The sequence below is a fragment of the Microtus ochrogaster genome, unplaced genomic scaffold (assembly GCF_000317375.1).
Source record: "Microtus ochrogaster isolate Prairie Vole_2 unplaced genomic scaffold, MicOch1.0 UNK109, whole genome shotgun sequence".
NCBI classification, from domain to species: domain Eukaryota; kingdom Metazoa; phylum Chordata; class Mammalia; order Rodentia; family Cricetidae; genus Microtus; species Microtus ochrogaster.
The window spans coordinates 291442-309350 of record NW_004949207.1 but is presented as its reverse complement, the minus strand read 5'-3'; the positions used below and the strand labels follow the sequence as shown (position 1 = coordinate 309350).

At 56.9% G+C, this 17909-nt stretch overlaps 2 protein-coding genes across 4 annotated transcripts; one reads left to right on the top strand and one right to left on the bottom strand.

Moving 5' to 3' along the window:
• The first annotated feature begins 1039 nt into the window (after positions 1-1039).
• Gnb2 (G protein subunit beta 2) lies at positions 1040-6426 on the top strand. Its single transcript, XM_005371436.3, has 10 exons — positions 1040-1389; positions 3700-3845; positions 4125-4163; positions 4271-4377; positions 4647-4710; positions 4791-4953; positions 5049-5115; positions 5348-5549; positions 5638-5854; positions 5940-6426. The coding sequence occupies exons 2-10, from the start codon at positions 3789-3791 to the stop codon at positions 6044-6046; spliced, it is 1023 nt and encodes a 340-aa protein (XP_005371493.1). The 5' UTR covers positions 1040-1389; positions 3700-3788; the 3' UTR covers positions 6047-6426.
• An 81-nt stretch (positions 6427-6507) lies between these two features.
• Gigyf1 (GRB10 interacting GYF protein 1) lies at positions 6508-16994 on the bottom strand. Of its 3 annotated transcripts, none has more exons than XM_005371437.3 (27): positions 16736-16994; positions 15665-15817; positions 15524-15588; positions 15292-15400; positions 15066-15195; positions 14873-14968; positions 14636-14747; positions 14406-14514; positions 14136-14176; positions 13855-14019; positions 13391-13644; positions 13198-13306; positions 12336-12470; positions 12095-12195; positions 11783-11954; positions 11515-11681; positions 11279-11379; positions 11080-11199; positions 10824-10924; positions 10606-10688; positions 10387-10527; positions 10083-10307; positions 9658-9848; positions 9404-9564; positions 9146-9321; positions 8946-9075; positions 6508-8857 (listed from the first exon to the last, which is right to left on the bottom strand). In XM_005371437.3, the coding sequence occupies exons 4-27, from the start codon at positions 15324-15326 to the stop codon at positions 8805-8807; spliced, it is 3108 nt and encodes a 1035-aa protein (XP_005371494.1). In that variant the 5' UTR covers positions 15327-15400; positions 15524-15588; positions 15665-15817; positions 16736-16994; the 3' UTR covers positions 6508-8804. The 3 variants fall into 3 exon arrangements, with proteins under 3 accessions (XP_005371494.1, XP_026633970.1, XP_026633971.1); XM_026778169.1 differs by having other exon boundaries at positions 9658-9845; XM_026778170.1 differs by having other exon boundaries at positions 13198-13303.
• Positions 16995-17909: the final 915 nt, after the last annotated feature.

Genomic DNA, 17909 nt, shown 5'->3' with positions numbered 1-17909 from the left:
CGAAACACTTTCACAGTCTATGGGGATGAGTCTCCCAACAATCCAGGAGACTTGAGGATAATTGTCAACACACTCATTGAACAGGTTTGGAAACCAAGGCTCATTCTTTTACGATGCTCTCCTGGTGGAGGTGCTCCACGGTCACACAGTCAAGTTATTAAAGCTGCCTGAGATTGTAATCTCAGTGGAGTCCGTAATCAGGATTGTGGAGGGTTAATAAACCAAATTATAGGCCGAAGAGGTGGTTCCTTTGATAGAGTGTTTGCCTAGCAGGCTTGAAACCCTAAGTTCTACCCTGCATAAACCGGGCACGGTGGTGCATACATTCCGATCCCGGCACTGGGTAGTCAGAAGCAGGAGGATTTGTGAGATCAGGGTCATTCTTGGCTATGTAGTTAGTGGGCTCACGATATAAAATGCAAACACCTCTAAGGCTTGCAAATCAATGAATATAGACAGTTATTGCCGCGGTATGAGGCCTAGTCTAGGAAGCCTATAACCCCCACAGGGCTGCGCTGAAGAATTATTTGGGTGTTGTTCCCTCTAACTGCATTTTCTGGGCTCCTAGCGGTCATCAACCGCTTTTTTTTTTCTTTCTTTCTTCTTTTTTTTTTTTTTTTTTGCCCCTGTCCTACACTGGTTGGGACTTCTTTAGCTCCGCCTCCGGGAAGGGGCGTGGCTCCCCACGTAGGGGCGTGGCCAAACCGAGAACTGGGCCTTCAATGGTGATCAATTGGTACTGTCTGGTAATGTCTTGCAGATGTATCTTTTTTTTTTTTTTTTTTTTGCCCCTGTCCTACACTGGTTGGGACTTCTTTAGCTCCGCCTCCGGGAAGGGGCGTGGCTCCCCACGTAGGGGCGTGGCCAAACCGAGAACTGGGCCTTCAAGCCTCCAGTCTGGAGCCGCCCAATGGTGGGGGGGGAAAGAATCGAAGGAGGTCGGTCACGTGACCGGAGAGGCCTTTTTTTTTTTTTTTCTTTCACCCTCCTCTATGCCTATACCACCTCTGCTGTCCTTAGCGAGGATGGCTTGCTCCTTTTCAGGAAGAGAACTCCTGACTGTGCTCCCCGATGAGTTGGAAAGCCACGAGACTGGGCTCGTATGGTGACCGAGTCGGGTTTTGCCCCTGAGGCGGTGTTCCCGCGTCCCGATTCCCCCCACTCACCGGCGCAGTTGGTCTCGCCCAGCCTGGCCCTGGGCGCGGCGGCGGCGGCCGCGTCACTGGCGGGCGGGATCCCTCCGCTCTGGGGAGAGCTGCGCTGGACGGTTGAGTTGGGGTGACTGAGGAAATCCATCCGCGTCGCCGCCGCTGCCGCCTCCGCCGCGGAGGAAGACAGGACCTCCCGCGCTCCTGCAAGCGACCCCTTGGCAGAGTCCCACCACCTCAGGTACCTCCGCTGACAAAAGGAGTCCTCATCGCCCCCAGCCCCAAATTCCCACGGGGGTGTGTGCGGCAGGGGGAAGCCCCCGTTCCTTCCGTCTCCCGGGTTTGGCTCTTGGGAAACGGACGTAACTCCCCAGACCTCCCCTCCCTTCCTCTGGCCCGGTCGTTTCCAAACCCGGAAGGGGAACTGGGGGACCCTCGGCTTCAATAATGCATGCGTTCCCTGCGGTATCAGTGGCATTTTTTTTTTTGACCCTAAACCCCTGTCCCAGCCCCGCCTGCCTCTTGCTCCCTTAATAGCTGGGGGGCTAAATTCCGGGTTTCTTCTAGCCCTGTCCCGCCCCCTTTCCCCACCACCACCCCGCTGCCTGCCCCGGGGTAGCAACCCCTCGTGCCCACTCGTTTCACACCCTTGCTTACTGTAGACTTGCAGAACTTCAGAATCCTAGGTGGTACAGCCAAGGCCTCAAGGCCACCCTTGCCTTCGTCTCCACCCTACTGTCTGTCTCTTGATTTGGGCTCTGGCTGTGGTTTCTGAGTCCCAGACCCTTAACTGGAGATCTCAACACCTTATTACTATTATTATCATTATTATTGTTGTTATTATTATTATTATTTTACAAATCCCTAACCCAAATCTAGCCCCTAGTCGCCTGTCCCCTTTGCCCAGCTTTCTTTTGGGCAAAATGGAGGTCCTAGGAACTGGAGGGCCTGGCCCACAGCACTTCGCAGCTCAGCACCAGCCTGCGCCTTCCAGCTGCCAGATCTGAGGACCCTTGCTTGTCTCCTCTCACACCTGCGGAGGTGGTGGCACCCCTTTTTTTTGTTTGGGGGCTGTGGATGCTTAATTCCTAGCATCTAGGCGCTGCTGAGGGAATCTTGGAGGGTAATGGGGAATCTTAGGGCTGGGAGCATGGCCCCCGACCCAGTAGCTTCTTCGTGGCCTGTTTTCCTTCTGCCCCAGGCCTGTGTCATTGCGGCTAGACCTGGGCTGCTGGAAGGAAGGGGCTTTTGTCCACAGCTGGAGCAGGGTGGTAGCTGTGTCGTTGCCCCCTCCCATCTCATTTTGGAGGGGCATCCCCTGGCACTGGCGTAGAAACCTGAACTCAGAGGGGGAAATATCTCCGGGGAAGAGGAACGCCCAGTGGTTGGGGGAAGTGGGAGCTGGGTGGGGGACGCCTAGGTCGCCAGAGTGCAGTGTGCACGGCCAGATCGCACAGGTGTCCCGGGGAAGGCAGGACGTCGGAGGCTGGAGCGGTGCCAGCTAGGCCTCGGGGGCTCCTCGGCGCAGAGCTGGGCTCTTGGGGTGCCTAGGGGCATCGGGCCAAGCCGTCTAGGGCCGCTTGCCGGCGCCTGGGAGAGAACAGCTCCTGGGACCAGGGGCCTCTCTTCGGAGCCCTAATTACTTCTGAGCGGCTCTCACGGGCTTTGTGCGGGCGCGGCGGGGCGGGAGACCTCGGTGCCGAAGGGAGCAGGCTGTTTGGGGGCTTGCCTTCCCGCTACTCTCAGCGGCTAATGGGGTGCAGCCGGCCCGGAATGGGGATTATCCCTGGTTGAGCCGTCCCGAACCTATTAGTGTTCAATCGGCTTTTCCCAAATCCTGTAAACAGCCATCCTGGCCGGTTCTGGGGAAGAGGCAGGAGACTAGGTCGGGCGGGGGCGATGGGGGCCGGGGGTGGGGTCACCCACCCTACAGGTCTCTTCCGCGGATGCGGTTGCCTTGGCAACGAGGCTAGGGTGGGGGCACTTCACCAATGAGGTGCTCTCAGTCCGGGTGACGGTTTCCTAGGCAACCCCACGAACAGCCTAGCTTCTCCCCTCAGCCCCCCCCCCCATCACCACCTCTGTCTTAGCTGGGGGTGTGTGCGGAGGGTGTGCGGTGTGTGGGTGTGGGGGTGAATTTAAAGAGGCACCGCCCCTTTTTAAAATTAGGTGCTGGGAGGGCGGCGCCTTGTGCGGGCTGGGGCGGACGCCAGGTCTGTTTTCGAAGGGACTCCCCCCCCCCCCATCCCCAGTTCCTGCCGCCCGAGTGTCCCGCCCGGGCTGCTGTCCGAGGGAGGGGTTTCCCCTGCTCTTCCTCTTGCACTTCCCACTCTGTTTCCGGGGGCCCGGGAGGAAGATTGGGGAAGTCGTCTGTTCCTTGGCAACGTCTCTTGGGTGCCAGAGACCCCATTCCTGCCCCGGGTACCGCGTCCTCTGCTCCCCCTGCCCAGCTGACCCCTTCCGGGCCTCGGGCTTCCACCCCGCCTTTCCCGGCTGCTTCCCGGGCGGTCTTGGGGCCTGACGTCAGCCTTGCATCCCCCCCCCCTCCCAGGCCTCGGGCCAGCGGCCAGGAGCTGCCTCCCCCAGCCCCCGTCCCGCGGCCCCCAGCCGCCCCCAACCCCGCCCCACGGGCCCGGCGCCATGAGTGAGCTGGAGCAACTGAGACAGGAGGCCGAGCAGCTCCGGAACCAGATCCGGGTGAGGGCCTGACGACTGTGCAGGGGAGGCCGAGCCGGCCAGGCGTGGCTTGAGTGTGCTGCTTCCCTTTGACCTGAGCAGACTGGGTTGCCTGTGGCCGGGGATGTGTGTGTGGCTGTGTGTGTGTTTCGCAGGGTGAGAGAAGAAAGGGGATCCTAACCTCCAAATGTCTCCGTTTCATCCTCTCTTCCCTTTGCCCTGTCTCCTGTTTTCCTTTACTTTTTCCTCCCCTCCCCCGCTTCTCTACTTCCCTCCTCCTGCTCTGCCCATCACTTACAGGACGCCAGAAAAGCATGCGGGGATTCCACACTGACCCAGGTGAGGTGACTGCAGAGTTACTTGGGGGCCCTTGAAGGGACAGGAGATTGGATGGGCTTCTGTTGCTTGAGTCTCCTTGTGCCAATACAGCTTCTCTGTTGTTCCAGATCACAGCTGGGCTGGACCCAGTGGGGAGAATTCAGATGAGAACACGGAGGACCCTCCGTGGACACCTGGCAAAAATCTATGCCATGCACTGGGGGACAGACTCAAGGTGCGTGGGTGGCCTCTGCGTTAGTGTCTCCAGGCTCTGGGGGTGATTTTACATAAAGGGCAGAATGGTATGGGGGGACTCCAGGTCCCCCCAGGTCTGGTGGGGAGAATCTATGTTAGTTAAGTTTGGACAGACTGATTCCCAGCATCAGGATTATACTGAGAGGATTTGGGGAATGTTTCTGAAGAGTGTGTCTAGATGGGAAGGGATAGGGCCCTGTGTTGTCCACACCCTGACCTTGTCTGTGTCGCCCTGCCACTGCCCACCAGGCTGCTGGTCAGCGCCTCCCAGGACGGAAAGCTCATCATTTGGGACAGCTACACCACCAACAAGGTAAAATTGGCACTCGAAGTGGGTAGGATAGGGCTGCCAGTCCCTGGATGGCTCTAACTAGGGGTGATATTCTCCTCCAGGTCCATGCTATCCCTCTGCGCTCCTCCTGGGTCATGACTTGTGCCTATGCCCCCTCAGGGAACTTTGTAGCCTGTGGGGGTTTGGACAACATCTGCTCCATCTATAGCCTCAAGACCCGAGAGGGCAATGTCAGGGTCAGCAGAGAGCTGCCTGGCCACACTGGTGAGTGGAGCCTGAAGGAGAGGCAGGAACACAGCCAGGAGGGCAGACAGTATGGCCTCTCTGATAAATGTCTGACTACAACTTCCTTTCCCAAGGGTACCTTTCATGCTGCCGCTTCCTGGACGACAACCAAATCATCACCAGCTCTGGGGATACCACCTGGTGAGGCTCTGCCAGGCTGGGTTCCCTGCCTTTGGGTGGTCCAGGGCCCAGCAGGTGGCAACATTTCTGAGCACTTAGCTTCCTCCCCTGGGTGGGGGCCAAGTGGCTCCTGCAGCACTTAGGGCCCCAGGCCTTCTTTCCAGAGGGCCCTGTCAGGTTTGGGTTCATGTGGTAGGAGAGTCAGGGATTCTATCCTTCAACTCATTTCTGATCCTTCTTGTCACCTCTCCAGTGCCCTGTGGGACATTGAGACAGGCCAGCAGACGGTGGGTTTTGCTGGACACAGTGGGGATGTGATGTCCCTGTCACTGGCCCCCGATGGCCGCACCTTTGTGTCAGGTGCCTGTGACGCCTCCATCAAGCTGTGGGATGTTCGGGATTCCATGTGTCGACAGACATTCATAGGTCACGAATCTGACATCAATGCCGTGGCTGTAAGTTGGGAGCATTGTGACAGCCCCCTGTGCTCCATGCCCCTGGCCTTGCCCAACATGCTTATGGTCTCCGGTCCACATCTTGCAGTTCTTCCCCAATGGCTATGCCTTCACCACGGGATCAGATGACGCCACATGTCGCCTGTTTGACCTGCGGGCCGATCAGGAGCTGCTCATGTATTCCCATGACAACATCATCTGCGGCATCACCTCGGTTGCCTTCTCACGCAGCGGCCGGCTGCTGCTCGCGGGCTATGATGACTTCAACTGCAACATCTGGGATGCCATGAAGGGTGACCGTGCAGGTAAGGGAGGCCTGTGCTGGGGCCCACAGAGGGTACAGGTATACCGTGTGGGCCAGACTAGTCCCTATGTCCTTTTCTTTTCTAGGTGTCCTTGCTGGCCACGATAACCGTGTGAGCTGCCTTGGGGTCACAGATGATGGAATGGCCGTGGCCACAGGCTCCTGGGACTCCTTCCTCAAGATCTGGAACTAACCACCCCCAACCCCAGATGGGCCAAGGCAGGGAGCAGCATCCCTGCCCATGCCCACACTACAGGCCTGGAGCTTTGGGGCTGGGTACACATGCCAAGCCTCCCTCCCTGGGCTACAGGGCCTTGGGTCCTGCTCCTATACCCAGGTTTGGTTCCTCCCGGGGGGGGGGGGCCCCCACTGTGGAGATAAAAGTCGGGATGGAATAGGGGAAGCAGAAGGGCAGGAAAGCCCTCATCCTTTGCTGCCCTGGGGCTGGGGCCTCACCCCTCTGGAGGGCCAGAGGCAGGAGGTGGAAACTCCAGGGGCTGGCTTTTTTAAACTGGTTTTATTTTAATTTTTATTATATTTTCAGTTTTTCCATAAAGGAACCACTTCCAACTCTGTACGTAGTCTCCTTGCTTGCTATCCCCTCCCCCACAAAGCAGGCAGGCAGTGGGTATGAGGCTCCTTCCAAGCTGTAAACAGAGGGTATTCTACACAAACCTGAGGCCAGCAGTTCCCAGAGACCCTACCCAACTCTGCCCCTGCCCCCTGCCATGAAAAAGCCAGCAGACAAAATGGGTTGGGAGAACACACCAAGTTTTATTGGGAGTATTTACATGGATAGGCAGAAGGGAAGTCACACTGGGTAGAGGTAGGGGTAAACTGGGGCACACAGGACACCTACCCTACCCTGAACCCCAAGAGGGGGTGGAGCAGCTAGGGCCCTGTAAGACTGGGACGGAGAAAGGATTAAGATGGGGGTGGGGTGGGGTGTCTGAGCCCCTGGGGTAGGGGCTCAGGGTTTGTAAACATTTACCACTCTCAGAGGGGATGGGGTGGGAGAGGGCTCCCCCTACACTTCCTCACAGGGTTAAGGCCTCTCCAGGCTCATGGGCCCCCAAATTCAAAGTCTCTTTAGCTGGGGGAAGGGGTAGGAAGAGACAAGTGCCCCCCTTCCCCTGCATTGGCTGTGGCAGGGGCAGGGTAGGTTACATTCAGTCACAACAGGAGTCTCTCCCACCCTCCAGTGCCACCATAATGGCAAGAGGGAAGGGGAGCTGGGGGGCCAGCAGCAGCAAGACATTTCCCCCTGGCCCATCACCCCCTTATTGCTTTAGAGAGAATATTGTCTTTTCACAGACGCTAACACTGTCAAAACCAGGGAGAAGCAGGTGGAGGGGCCTTCCACCCAGACGCCAGCCTTACCCCCAACACTGACCCAGTTGCCACTTTGGTGCAAAAAAAAAACAAAAAAAACAAAAAAAAAACAATAAAGAAAAGTGAAAATGAAAGGTTGCCTCTCTGGAGACAGATGGGAAAGAAGAAACTGGGGCCATTCCCCACTTCCTCAGGGCAGAAAAGAGAAATACATTCATGGAGGGGAGGCAGTGGCAGTCTCGCCCTAATACTGCATTCTGAGCAATGAGGTCGATGGGAGAAATTCACTAACATAAGAGCATTTCCAAAAAAAAAAAAAAGGCCAACCAACAATGGAGATAAGCCCAGACAGGGGATGATGAGGAGTGAAGTCGGTGAGCGACAGGCAAGGCGCAGCCCCCAGCCCAGGACACAGGCTCTTGACCTCCAGCTTCACACCCAACATAGAACATCCAGGAGAGCGGCTGCTCGTGCTCTCCATTTGGTCATGGGAGGGTCAGGTGCAGAGCTGTGGTCTCCTTTCCCACAGCTGGCTGCAGATCAGGGTGCTCCCACAATGGTCCCACCACCCCAGGTTCAGCCCCAAGCCACCCTTCGGTGTCTTTCCCTCACACAAGCAAGGACTCGGCCATGACAGAGAGGTTGGTGTTCTCCAGCTTCTGGAGGAAGGGCTATGTCCCTTCTTGGAGGGGTGAGACGGGCTTGGGGGCCAGAGAATACATTCATGTGGCAAAGGCAGGGAGCTGGGGCTTTCAGTGTCACACCCAGGCTGTCCCCCGAAATGGCAGCAGTGGGGGCAGCCCCTCAGCAGGCCTGAGTTCAGAGCCCACCTCTGACAGGCTGGCACTGGCAGCTCTTTCCCCGCCTCCCCAGTATGGGAGGGCTGTTTAGGGGTTGAGGGCGAGTGAGCTGACGCAGCTCGTCCAATTTGTGCAATGTTCCTCCAAAGCAGCCAAGGCAAGGGGCGACTTTGTGGCCTCCTCACCAGGACACCTGCCACAGTAACCACCACAAGAAGCTGTCACAGCGGGTCCAGTGGGCAGGGCTTCTGGAGAGGGCCTTGCTGGGCAAACTGCCAGCACCCAACTTCCAGTTACCCCAATGATCACCTTCTGGGGCAGCAGGGTAAGTGCAGCCTTAGGGGAGCCAGGCAGAACAGTTCCATGGAGCCTGGTACACACTGCCCCAAAATAACAGTGTGATTTTTTTTCTTTCAGCCTAACTTTCTTTTTTTTTTTTCATTATTTTTTATCTTTTCTTAAAAAACAAAAAACAAAAAAAAACCAACCCTAAAACAAAACCTCTGTGGACCTTCCAATGTCATACCCATTATCCCAAAGGGGCAGATGGGTCTACAGTCTAGTATTTGAATGATACTTTTGTCTCTCCTAACATTTAAAATTAAAGAGAAAAAGAAAAGCCCCTCCCCATCTGTAAAGTGCCTTGTGGTGGGTGAGTTAAGGTGCATCGTGTGGTTTGTAACAAGTGCTGGGGACCCTGCCCCACTTGCTTCCTCCTCTGCTCCTTGTTGGGAGCCTGCAGGCTGGAGACCCGAGGGTCCATGCCACCGCTGCCACCACCCAAGCCTTAAAGCCCAGGGGGCTGGTGGGACAGGCTGGTCAGTAGTCATCCACGCTCTCGATCTCACCAGAGGGGCCGTGCAGGGAGTACCCTGAAGCCAGGGGAGAAGTGAGGGTGAGTTCCCAGGTCCTATGGCTGGCCAGCACAGGGAAAGAAGAGCCCAACACCCCCACGCTTACCCAAGATGCTGGGGTCTGAGTGGAGCATCAGCGCCCGCCTCTTGGCCTTGCTGCCCTCCCCAGGGCCCAGTTTGGTGCTGTGGTTGGCCTGAAAGGCTGTCTGCAGGGAGGTGCTACTCAGCCAGGCCTCCTAAGGCAAACGAGAGTAGCATCAGGAGAGTCCTGGGTACCCTGCCTCCCCAGGTCCCACAAGACTCTACCTGCTGCTGCTGCTGTTGCTGCTGCCGCTGCTGACTAGCTTTCTGCTTGGCCCTCCGCTCCAGGAATTGTTTGGCAAATTCTTTGGCTTCCAGCGTGTCCCCCAGGCAGGAACGGATATAATCATGGACATCATAGGGGGACTCCACCTCCTTGAGGATCGCTACAGCCATGGGCACTATGGGGAGGGGACAGTCAAGCATGCTGGACAGGTCTGGAGTCCCCAGTGCCAACATGGCCTCCCAGGATTGCCTTCCTACCATCCAGGCTGCCCGTGGTGCTCAGGGTGTGTAGCATCTGCTCACACCACTGAGTGAAGCCGTCCTGGGGCCGAGGGATGCCCTGCAGCAGCTTCAGCAACTTCTCTTCCTCTTCTGTCTTTTTGCGAACAGGGCGACCTGACAGGTGGCTGTACGAGTCACTGAGGCAGGCGGGGAATTGGAGGCCACAGGTGAGCCAGAAGCTTAGCACCCACCCCTCCGACAGACACAAGCTAAACAGTTGTCTCACCCACCTGAGAGACGGGCTGCTCCGACTGTTCTTTAGGCCCAGGCTTCGGGCCAGGTTCCCACCACTCTTGAGGGTGTCTTCCCAGAGTCCCAGGCTGCCACTGTTGCTGCCCCCACTCTTGTCTGGCCCGCCCCACAGTGGCCCAGCCTCAGACACCCACTGGTTCAGAGGGGCAGTGCCCAAGCCCCCAAGCTGCTGCAAATGGCAGGAAGTCAGGGGGCTCTACAATGGAGCCCTGGCTACCTAGGCAAGGAGGCTCATGGGGGCGGGGCCTAAGGGAAAGGGAAAGAGTTGGGGGAGGGGCATCCTTCCAATAATGGAAAGAACCAAATCTCCGGCTTTAGGAGTCTGCGCTTAGGGACGTACTCCTCCCACCCCAGTGATTCTGGAAGCTGCATTGGGGGGTTCCCTGGGACCCCTGCTGCTTACCACTCGGTGGTTGGGGGCCTGGGCCCGCAGAGGATCCCGGGGTGCCGGCTGCTTGTGCAGCTGCCGCTCACTTTCCATCTGCAGCTCCAGCAGAGTCTTCATGGACAGGCCCTGCTTGGCCAGGCCAGCCCAGAGTGGGGGCGGGGAGCTTGGTGCAGGGGGCACGGGGACATTCGTTGCCTGCTGCTGCTGTAGCAGCTTCAGCAGCAGCTCCTGCTGCCGAACCTACGTGAAGACATAGTGGATGTTGGTGGGTGGCTGGCACCAGGCACAGGCAGGCCGAGGAGACAGGTGGGACTTGAACCTGCTTGCGTCGAAAGAGCTCCTCCTCCTCCTGCCGCCGCTTCTGCTCCTCCTGCTGCTGCTGGCGGCGCTTCTCCTCACGGCGTTTTCGCTCCTCTTCCTCCCGCTTCGCCCTGAGCTCCACTTCTCTGCGCTCTTGAAACTGCGGTGACAAGGAGCTAGTTAGCTGGGCGGCTGCACCTGCTTCAGCCAGCCTTCAACAGGCCAGCCTGCTACTTACTTTATGTTGCAGCTGGAGTTGTTCTAGAATTGGACCCTGAGTCGAAGAGTTAATTGGTATGTCCCAAAGACTGGCCTCACCACCTGCAGGAGGAAAGGCAGCTGCAGAGGCCCGAGCCCAGTGGAACCACCCACAGATAGGAAACAGAGCCTGAGTGTGACAAGCAGGGACTCGGGGTAAAGGGACCAGGATGTGGCATGGGGCAGGTTGGCACTCACCTGACTGTGATGAAGCTGAGGTATGTAAGTCCCAGAGGGGGCCTGAATCTGGCACCGACAAGGACCGGCTTATCGTCGGGAGCAGGTTCTGGTCCCCACCCCTGAGAAGCAAAACACTGGCCCTCAAGACACTGCATTCACTTGTAGCCTGACTTCCTCCCTTCCTCCTTTTCTATCTCACACCAGCATACATATTCTCTGTTGCTCTCTCCCTCCGCCCCCCCTCTCTCGCACACGCATGCACAGTGAAACAGACCTGGGGGTTTTGAGAGCCTGGAGCTGCTGCAGGAATGTCGTGAGCTGCTGCTGCTGCGGCGGCGTCAGGTCCCCCATAGCTGCCTTTTCCCGGAGCGTCGTGCACTGCGGAAGCTGGCGGCTACAGACAGACAGGGCTCAGATGGTAGACCACCCAGGACCACTGCTGTGCCCACATCATGCCCCGAAGCTCCCCATACCTGCCGACCAGCTGCAGAAAGTGCTGGTGCTGCAGCTGCTGGTACAGGGCCGCGGCGGCCAGCTCCTGCTGCTTCTTCAGCCGCTCCTGATCCATGTTCCCCTGCAGGAGGTCAGAGCATGCCTGTGAGTGTGCCCAGCAGGAGCAGGCCTAGCAAGTGAGGTCGTGGGGAAGTCTAAGGTCCTGCTGCTGCCCCCACTGGCCTTCCCTGCAACCTGCAGAGCAGACAGTACTCACCAGCAGCGGGGGTGGCGAGGGCCCAGGGGCAAAGGGCACGCGGCCCCACATCTTGATCACCTCTCCCAGAGGCTGGAAACCCTCATCACAGCCCCTCTTCACTAGGAGGGACATGGAGAAATAGCCAGCCTGGAACCACTCAGCCATCTCCTGGGTTGTGAAGGGGCCTGGAACAAGGGTGTGAGAGGGTTGGGAAGTGGCCATGGTAGATTAGAGAACACACTTACGTCTGCCCAATCAAATCTGCTCCTAGGAATCTGCTACCCACCTTGGATCTCCCCCTGTGGGTCCTTGTAGAACCACTTTCGGGCAGCGCCATGGCTGAGGGGAAGGGCAGTGGCGGCTGTGGAGTGGCGAAGGCCCTGGGTCTGCATGGTGGCCGTAAACTGTTCCTCCTCCAAGGAGCTGTCCTGCAAGGAGGCCACCAGCTTCTCTGCCTCCTGGGAGTCCAGAGAGTCAAGTTGAGTAGACTGACAGCACCAACACCAGAAAGAGGCTGGGCTCAGGAGGGTAGGCCCGGGCCCCGTCGGACAGCCCCGAGTGCAGGCCTCGCGAGCACGCACAGGCACACCCTCCCAACCTGCTGCAGGTGCTTCAAGCCTTCTTCATCTTCTAGATCTCCAGGTGGGCCAGGAGGCGAGCCGACTGCAGGACTTAGAGACAGACCCCTCATCTCGTCTCCTGGGAGAGGAGATGAGAAAGGGAGGGGCAGGAAAGGGGACAAGATGGCTCTTCTACCTGCTAGGAAAACAGGCTCTCACCACAACCCACCCCTCCCCACGCCCTGGCACTCCCTTGTGCATCAGCTCTAGCCAGTCTACCTTCGGCTGGCGGAAGTTCTTTCTCCACTGCCTCATCACCATCCTCGCTCGCCGTCCAGAGAGGGCCCAAGGCAGGCAGTGAAGATGGGGAGCTAGGTTTCTCAGGAGGAGGCAATGGGGTCACCTCCTTCCCACCTGGAAGAAACAGATGACTACTTGAACTCAAAACCAAAGGGGCTAAGGAGTTGGCTCAGCACATAAGTGTTTGCCTCCCAACCTTGAGGGCCTGTGTTGAAATCCCAAGAACCTATACAAACGCCACATGTAGGAGTGTCTGTAATCCCAGTTTTCCCATGAAAACGTGGAAGGCAGAGACAGGAAATTAATGCTCAACAGGTTTGTAGGCCCAACTGGGCACAGACAATGGGAAAGATCAGAGAGCCCACCTCAACCAAGATGAAGGGCAGGGACCTATACCCACGGTTGTCCTGACCTCCATACACTGTGGCACATTCATTCACGCATATACATACAAGATCAAAATAGAAGACCAGGGGAGACCATGTGAGTGAGGTTGCACACGGTGAACATGCACAACCCTGGGGCGTGTCTATCCTTTCCAACGTTGGTCAACTCCCTACCCAAGCATGAAGCATAGATGTGGAGAGCCTAGCTGTCTGCACTGTGCAGACTCCTGACCCTGCTCTGTGAGTTATTAGTTAGGACCCACAAGTGTAAGGGCTGTGTGGGTGCCTGCCGGCTCCAGAGCTTCTAAAGGACTCCAAAGGTCATTCTGTTTACACCTGACAGCGGTCCCTCTCCACACATTTGAGTCCTGGCTCGGGACATGAATGCATGCATACGCACAGACATCGCAGGTTAGAGGACAGCGCAGCCTCCCTGCAAGGTTGTAAGGGCTCACCTGCCTCAGGCCCCTCTTCATCCACCCCTTCTGAAGGCTCCTCCTCCTCTTCCTCCAGGCCCTGGAAATCAAGCTCTTGCTCCTCAGGAATAGGTTCCTTGGGGCCCTTCTGTGTGAGAAAGGGCAGAGTGGATAGTGGGAGAGCAGCTGGGGGACAGCTTCCGTCAACCCCACCTGGTCCCTGAGAAGGTACCTTGAGAGGTAGGAAGGCCCCGGAGGCATCAAAAGTGCCCATCTCCTCATCTTCATCGTCCAGGCACCACTCAGGGAGCCCATCCTTGTCATCTTCAAAACCATCGAGCCCTCGGCATCTCCGGAGGTGAGAGCTGCCTCCCCCAACCCGCCCATCCTCTTCGCCACACCCTCCTCGATCCCCTCGCAAATCAAAATCAAATTTACGCCTCCGTTCCCCATGTTCCCGCCAGCCAGCAGAGCGGGGACCACCATCTGGAAGAGAAAGTTGGAAAAAGAAACAAAACAACACATAGAAACTAGTGTCCAGCCATATCAGGCTCTGCCTTCTCCAGCTCAGCAGGCCTTCCCACCTAGCATGGCCTCCCTGGGATGTTCCCATTCCTCACATGCGTGGCCATCCCCTTCCCCAACATCAGCCACATTCAGGGAGCAGTTCCTGAATCCCACCTTGCCCTATCTTACCAGGACTGGTGGAACGCCAGCGATCACCATCTCTCCGGGGTCCTGCCCCGAGTCTCCAGCTGCCATCCTCCTCCTGCTCTTCTCGCAGTGAGCGCCAATTCTCACTGTCTGAGCGTGCATGCTCCTTCCTTGGGCCAGCCCCTCCCTCCTCAAACCCTGATCGTGCTGGCATGGGGGAAACAGACAATAAGCACCAAAGAACCCCATGACAACTCACCTGTCCTCCCCCCTCCAACCTGGGAACCCAACCTCAGTTGCCACCACACTCAACACTCTCATACCTCCATCCCGCCTTGCAGACTTCTCAAACCGCCTCTCACCTCTGTGGAAGAAAGATGCTGGTCAAGGCACACACATCATCCCCTCTGCTCTAAGGTGGAGCAGGGGGAGCCAGGGGACATCAGGCTGGGGAGAAAACAACAGAATCCCCAAAACAACCAGAATGAAAGGAGCAGACAGGACCCAGAGGGCTCTGGCCTCCACAGTCACCCCACCATTAGCCCAGCTCCCACTCCTCTGCCCTACCTGCCTACCTCATCTTTCCACCCCACCTGTCATCCCAGCTCTGGCTTCGCTGGATCTCCCGGGGATTGCGTCCAAAGGCTCCATCCCCTTCCTCAATGCTTCTTTGGTAAAAGCAGCTGTCACCACGGCCACGGCCTGAAGGAAGAGGGCTCACATCTGGGCTTGGGACCTTCCAGTGCCCCTCTGCATCCTTAGCACCACCCATTCCGACTCTGCCCATCTCCTCCCCTAAAAAACATGGGGTGTCATCCTCTACCTCGGCTCCGTGTGCTGCCCCTGCCACGGGAGGTGGCAGCCAAAGGGGGCCCAGCCCCTTTCCCCATCAGCCTCAGTACAGCCACACTGTTCACTGACAGGGAGAAGTTTCTCTGAGGAGGGAGCCAGGGATGGGAGTGAGGACGTATCACTCAGTCAACCCCCATCCTCTCAAGCCCGGCTCCTCCTCCCACCACCCTAGGCCCATTTGTCTCAGCCTGGCTGGGCCCAGCCCCACCTGCTCCTCCTCAGTCAGAGGCTCCAGGGCCAGAGGCTGCAGTGGTTCCTCCTGCAACACTGCGGCGAACTCCTTGTCCTGCAGTTCCTCGGGGACCTGTGACGGGCAGGAGGCCCAATACACTATACCCTCAGGGGCAACTCACTGATCAGGCAAATGGGGGAGGGAATCCTGTCCCATTCCAAAACCTCACCTTGTTCTCCTTGACATAGAGGGCCAGCATCTCCTCTCGCCCATAGCGGTAATCTGCTAGCTTGTATTTGGGCATAGCAGGAGATGGGGGTGGAGAGGTCACACTACCACCACTTGAAAGAGCCCTCAGCCTAGAACAGGCACAGAAAGGAAGGGAGAGGGAGGTCCACATAGCCCTTCCCCACTACCCCAGCTTCTTCCCATGGGCCAGAGCTTGAGCAACCCACCACTCAGGTCCAAAGTTGAGTGTCTCCGCTGCCATCGTGGAGCCGAGATGCTTTTCAAAGGTCAAGGATGAGCAGAGAAAGGAGGACCAAGTGTGTACTGTTCAAATACCTGTAGGGCCACAGACAGGGCCATAAGTAACCATCTGCAGGTTACTCACAGGGATAACACCTTACTGGGTCAGTGAGAGGCCACCATCTGGGTGGTGAGTCATTTTGGCACTGAAGAACTCACCTAAACCAGACACGAGACCACGCACACCATGAGTTAACAGAAGCCAGTCAGGGTAGGGCAGAGTCCTAGGGGATTGAGAGAACAAGGAAGCTTGAGCCTGGTCTGCCTCAGTGAGGCGCCCTCTGGTGGCCCAACACTCACCTGACAGTCCTGCCCTGGGAAGCAGGGGAGACAAGGGCTCTCTCTGTTCTGGCAGGGCCTGGGCTGAGCTGACCAAGTTCAGTTCCCAAGCAACTAGCTATGGTCTATAGCTTCAGTAGTGCCAGGGAGGAACTTTCACATCTGGGAAAGATCCTTAGGGAGAAGAGAAGGAAGAGGGTGGTTACACCAGTGAGTCAGATGGCTCCCATCCTCTGGCCCACAGCTGTGGGGTACAATGAACTTAGGACAGATGTACAGGCGTGGTCAGTGGTGCTCTCACGGGGTGGCTGAGATGGCCAGTGCAGCACGGATACAGTGAGAAGGTAAGGATGGTAGTGATGGACTTTCAGGACCACAGACCAGGTAAGGAAGCCATCAGGACCAGGCATGGCGGTGCCCATGCTTCCAATTCCAGCACTCTGGAGACAGAGGCAGGAGTATGGCAAGTTTAAGACCAACCTGGGACACCTTGTAGACCTTGTTACAGTAACAACAAAAGGACTGAGGATTTGATTTAGCTGGCAGAGTGCTTATTTATCACACACGAAGCCCTACGTTCTCTCCCCAGTACCACATGCCTGTGATTCCCAAAACTTGGGAGATGGAGGCAAGAGGTTCAGAAATTTAAGGTCATTCCTGGCTACATACATGTTCAGGGTCAGCCTATGCTACATGAGGCCATGCCTTAAAAAATAAAACAAGGCACTGGGGCCACTTATGTCCTATGGAGGAACGGGCAGCTTATGTCTTATAGAGGAATGGGCCTCTCATGTCCTATAGAGGAAAGGTCCATTTTGGAGAGCATCACAGTGTATCTTGGAACAAGATGACTTCTCTACAGAAAAAAACTCAAATTACCTGTCTGGAAATCAGAATGAGGGAGCTGGGTTTGGTCAGGAACCAAACACGCACTCAGGCAGGCTTAGAACAGGGGTGTGGCCACAGCACCCCAGACTCATCTACTAAATGGAAACCAAGCCTAAACTCCTTCCCCTACATCAAGAACTGTCCCTCAGAAAAAAGTTCAAGGTGGGAAGAGGGCTACGGAGTTGCTGGCAGAAGGCCCCTCACCATATGGGAAGAGGCAAGTCCAATCTCTGAGGCTGGTGAGCAGCAGGGGCAACAGGGGCAGGTTCCTCTAGGAGCCTGGGTAGGAGACTCTTGGAAGCGGGTTCATCTAGGAAGGGCAGAGTAGAGGAAGAAGGGCAGGCAGTGTCCAGGGGTGTGCGTGGGTTCCTATCACTGACTGGGCAGGAGGCTGGACCAGTGTGCCTCTGCAGTCCCCATCCGCTGCAGGATGCCAGGAGTCTGGAGGAAAGAGAAAGAAAGATGGTCTCCCCTGTAGCTAAACCAAGACACCATGGCAGACAACGGGGTGACCCAGAATCCAAGCACCCTGGAATCTGGGGTGATTGTGTGGCTGCTGAGAGACAACAAATGGGCTGGCCCAGGGCACCTGTGCTGCTCAGTGATGCCCCGGGGCCTCCGCAGACCCCGAGGACATGATGCTAAGTGTAGCAAGTCAGGCACAGACAGCTGGCAGAGAGCAGGCCTAGCACTCAAAATGCCCTGGGTTTGACCTCAGTATCACATTAGCCAGACATGGTGGTACACACCTGTAATCCTAGCACTCAGGTAGTGGGTGCAGAAGGATCAGAAGTTCAAGCTCCCCATTCCCTGCCCCAAGAGGGCTGGAGATGCTGCTGAGTGGTCAAGCACTTTCCTAACATTCGCAAGGAAACCACCAGTACTGCCAAAAAAGGGACGTGGGCTGGAGAGACAGCTCAGTGGTTAAGAGTCCTTGAGTTCAGGTCCCAGCATGGGGGGGGGGGTGTCAAGAAAGATAAAACCTCTGTAGGATGTTCCTTACAGAGGAGCCAGGGGTTGGGGCAGGCTGAACACAAAAACCTGAAGTTGGGACAGAACTGTTGGCAAATACTGAACGGGTTCAGGGCTTCAGCTGGGCACAGGGGAGGCTGGTGACAGGTGACAGTGGCATAAAACTGTAAATGTATTGACATCAATGTCACAGATCTGCACACCAAAAGAATAAATGAAGTGGTAAGAATCCTTCCACCTCAACCTTCTGAGCACTGGGATTGTGTGCACGCACAGCCATGCCTGGCTTACACCATCCTTTTATCTTATTCTGAGCGCTGGGATTGTGTGCACGCACGGCCATGCCTGGCTTACACCATCCTTTTATCTTGAGCGCTGGGATTGTGTGCACGCACGGCCATGCCTG

Bases quoted from the DNA above. Each gene is read 5' to 3' on its own strand.
- Gnb2 (XM_005371436.3), top strand. From the start codon at position 3,789: ATGAGTGAGCTGGAGCAACTGAGACAGGAGGCCGAGCAGCTCCGGAAC. The intron at 4,711-4,790 runs GTAAAATTGGCA...ATTCTCCTCCAG, and splicing joins ACAGCTACACCACCAACAAG to GTCCATGCTATCCCTCTGCG. The intron at 5,550-5,637 runs GTAAGTTGGGAG...CACATCTTGCAG, and splicing joins CTGACATCAATGCCGTGGCT to TTCTTCCCCAATGGCTATGC.
- Gigyf1 (XM_005371437.3), bottom strand. From the start codon at position 15,326: ATGGCAGCGGAGACACTCAACTTTGGACCTGAGTG. The intron at 15,196-15,291 runs GTGGGTTGCTCA...TGCCTGTTCTAG, and splicing joins CTCAACTTTGGACCTGAGTG to GCTGAGGGCTCTTTCAAGTG. The intron at 10,925-11,079 runs GTCTGTTTCACT...TTTGCTTCTCAG, and splicing joins CAGGCTCTCAAAACCCCCAG to GGGTGGGGACCAGAACCTGC.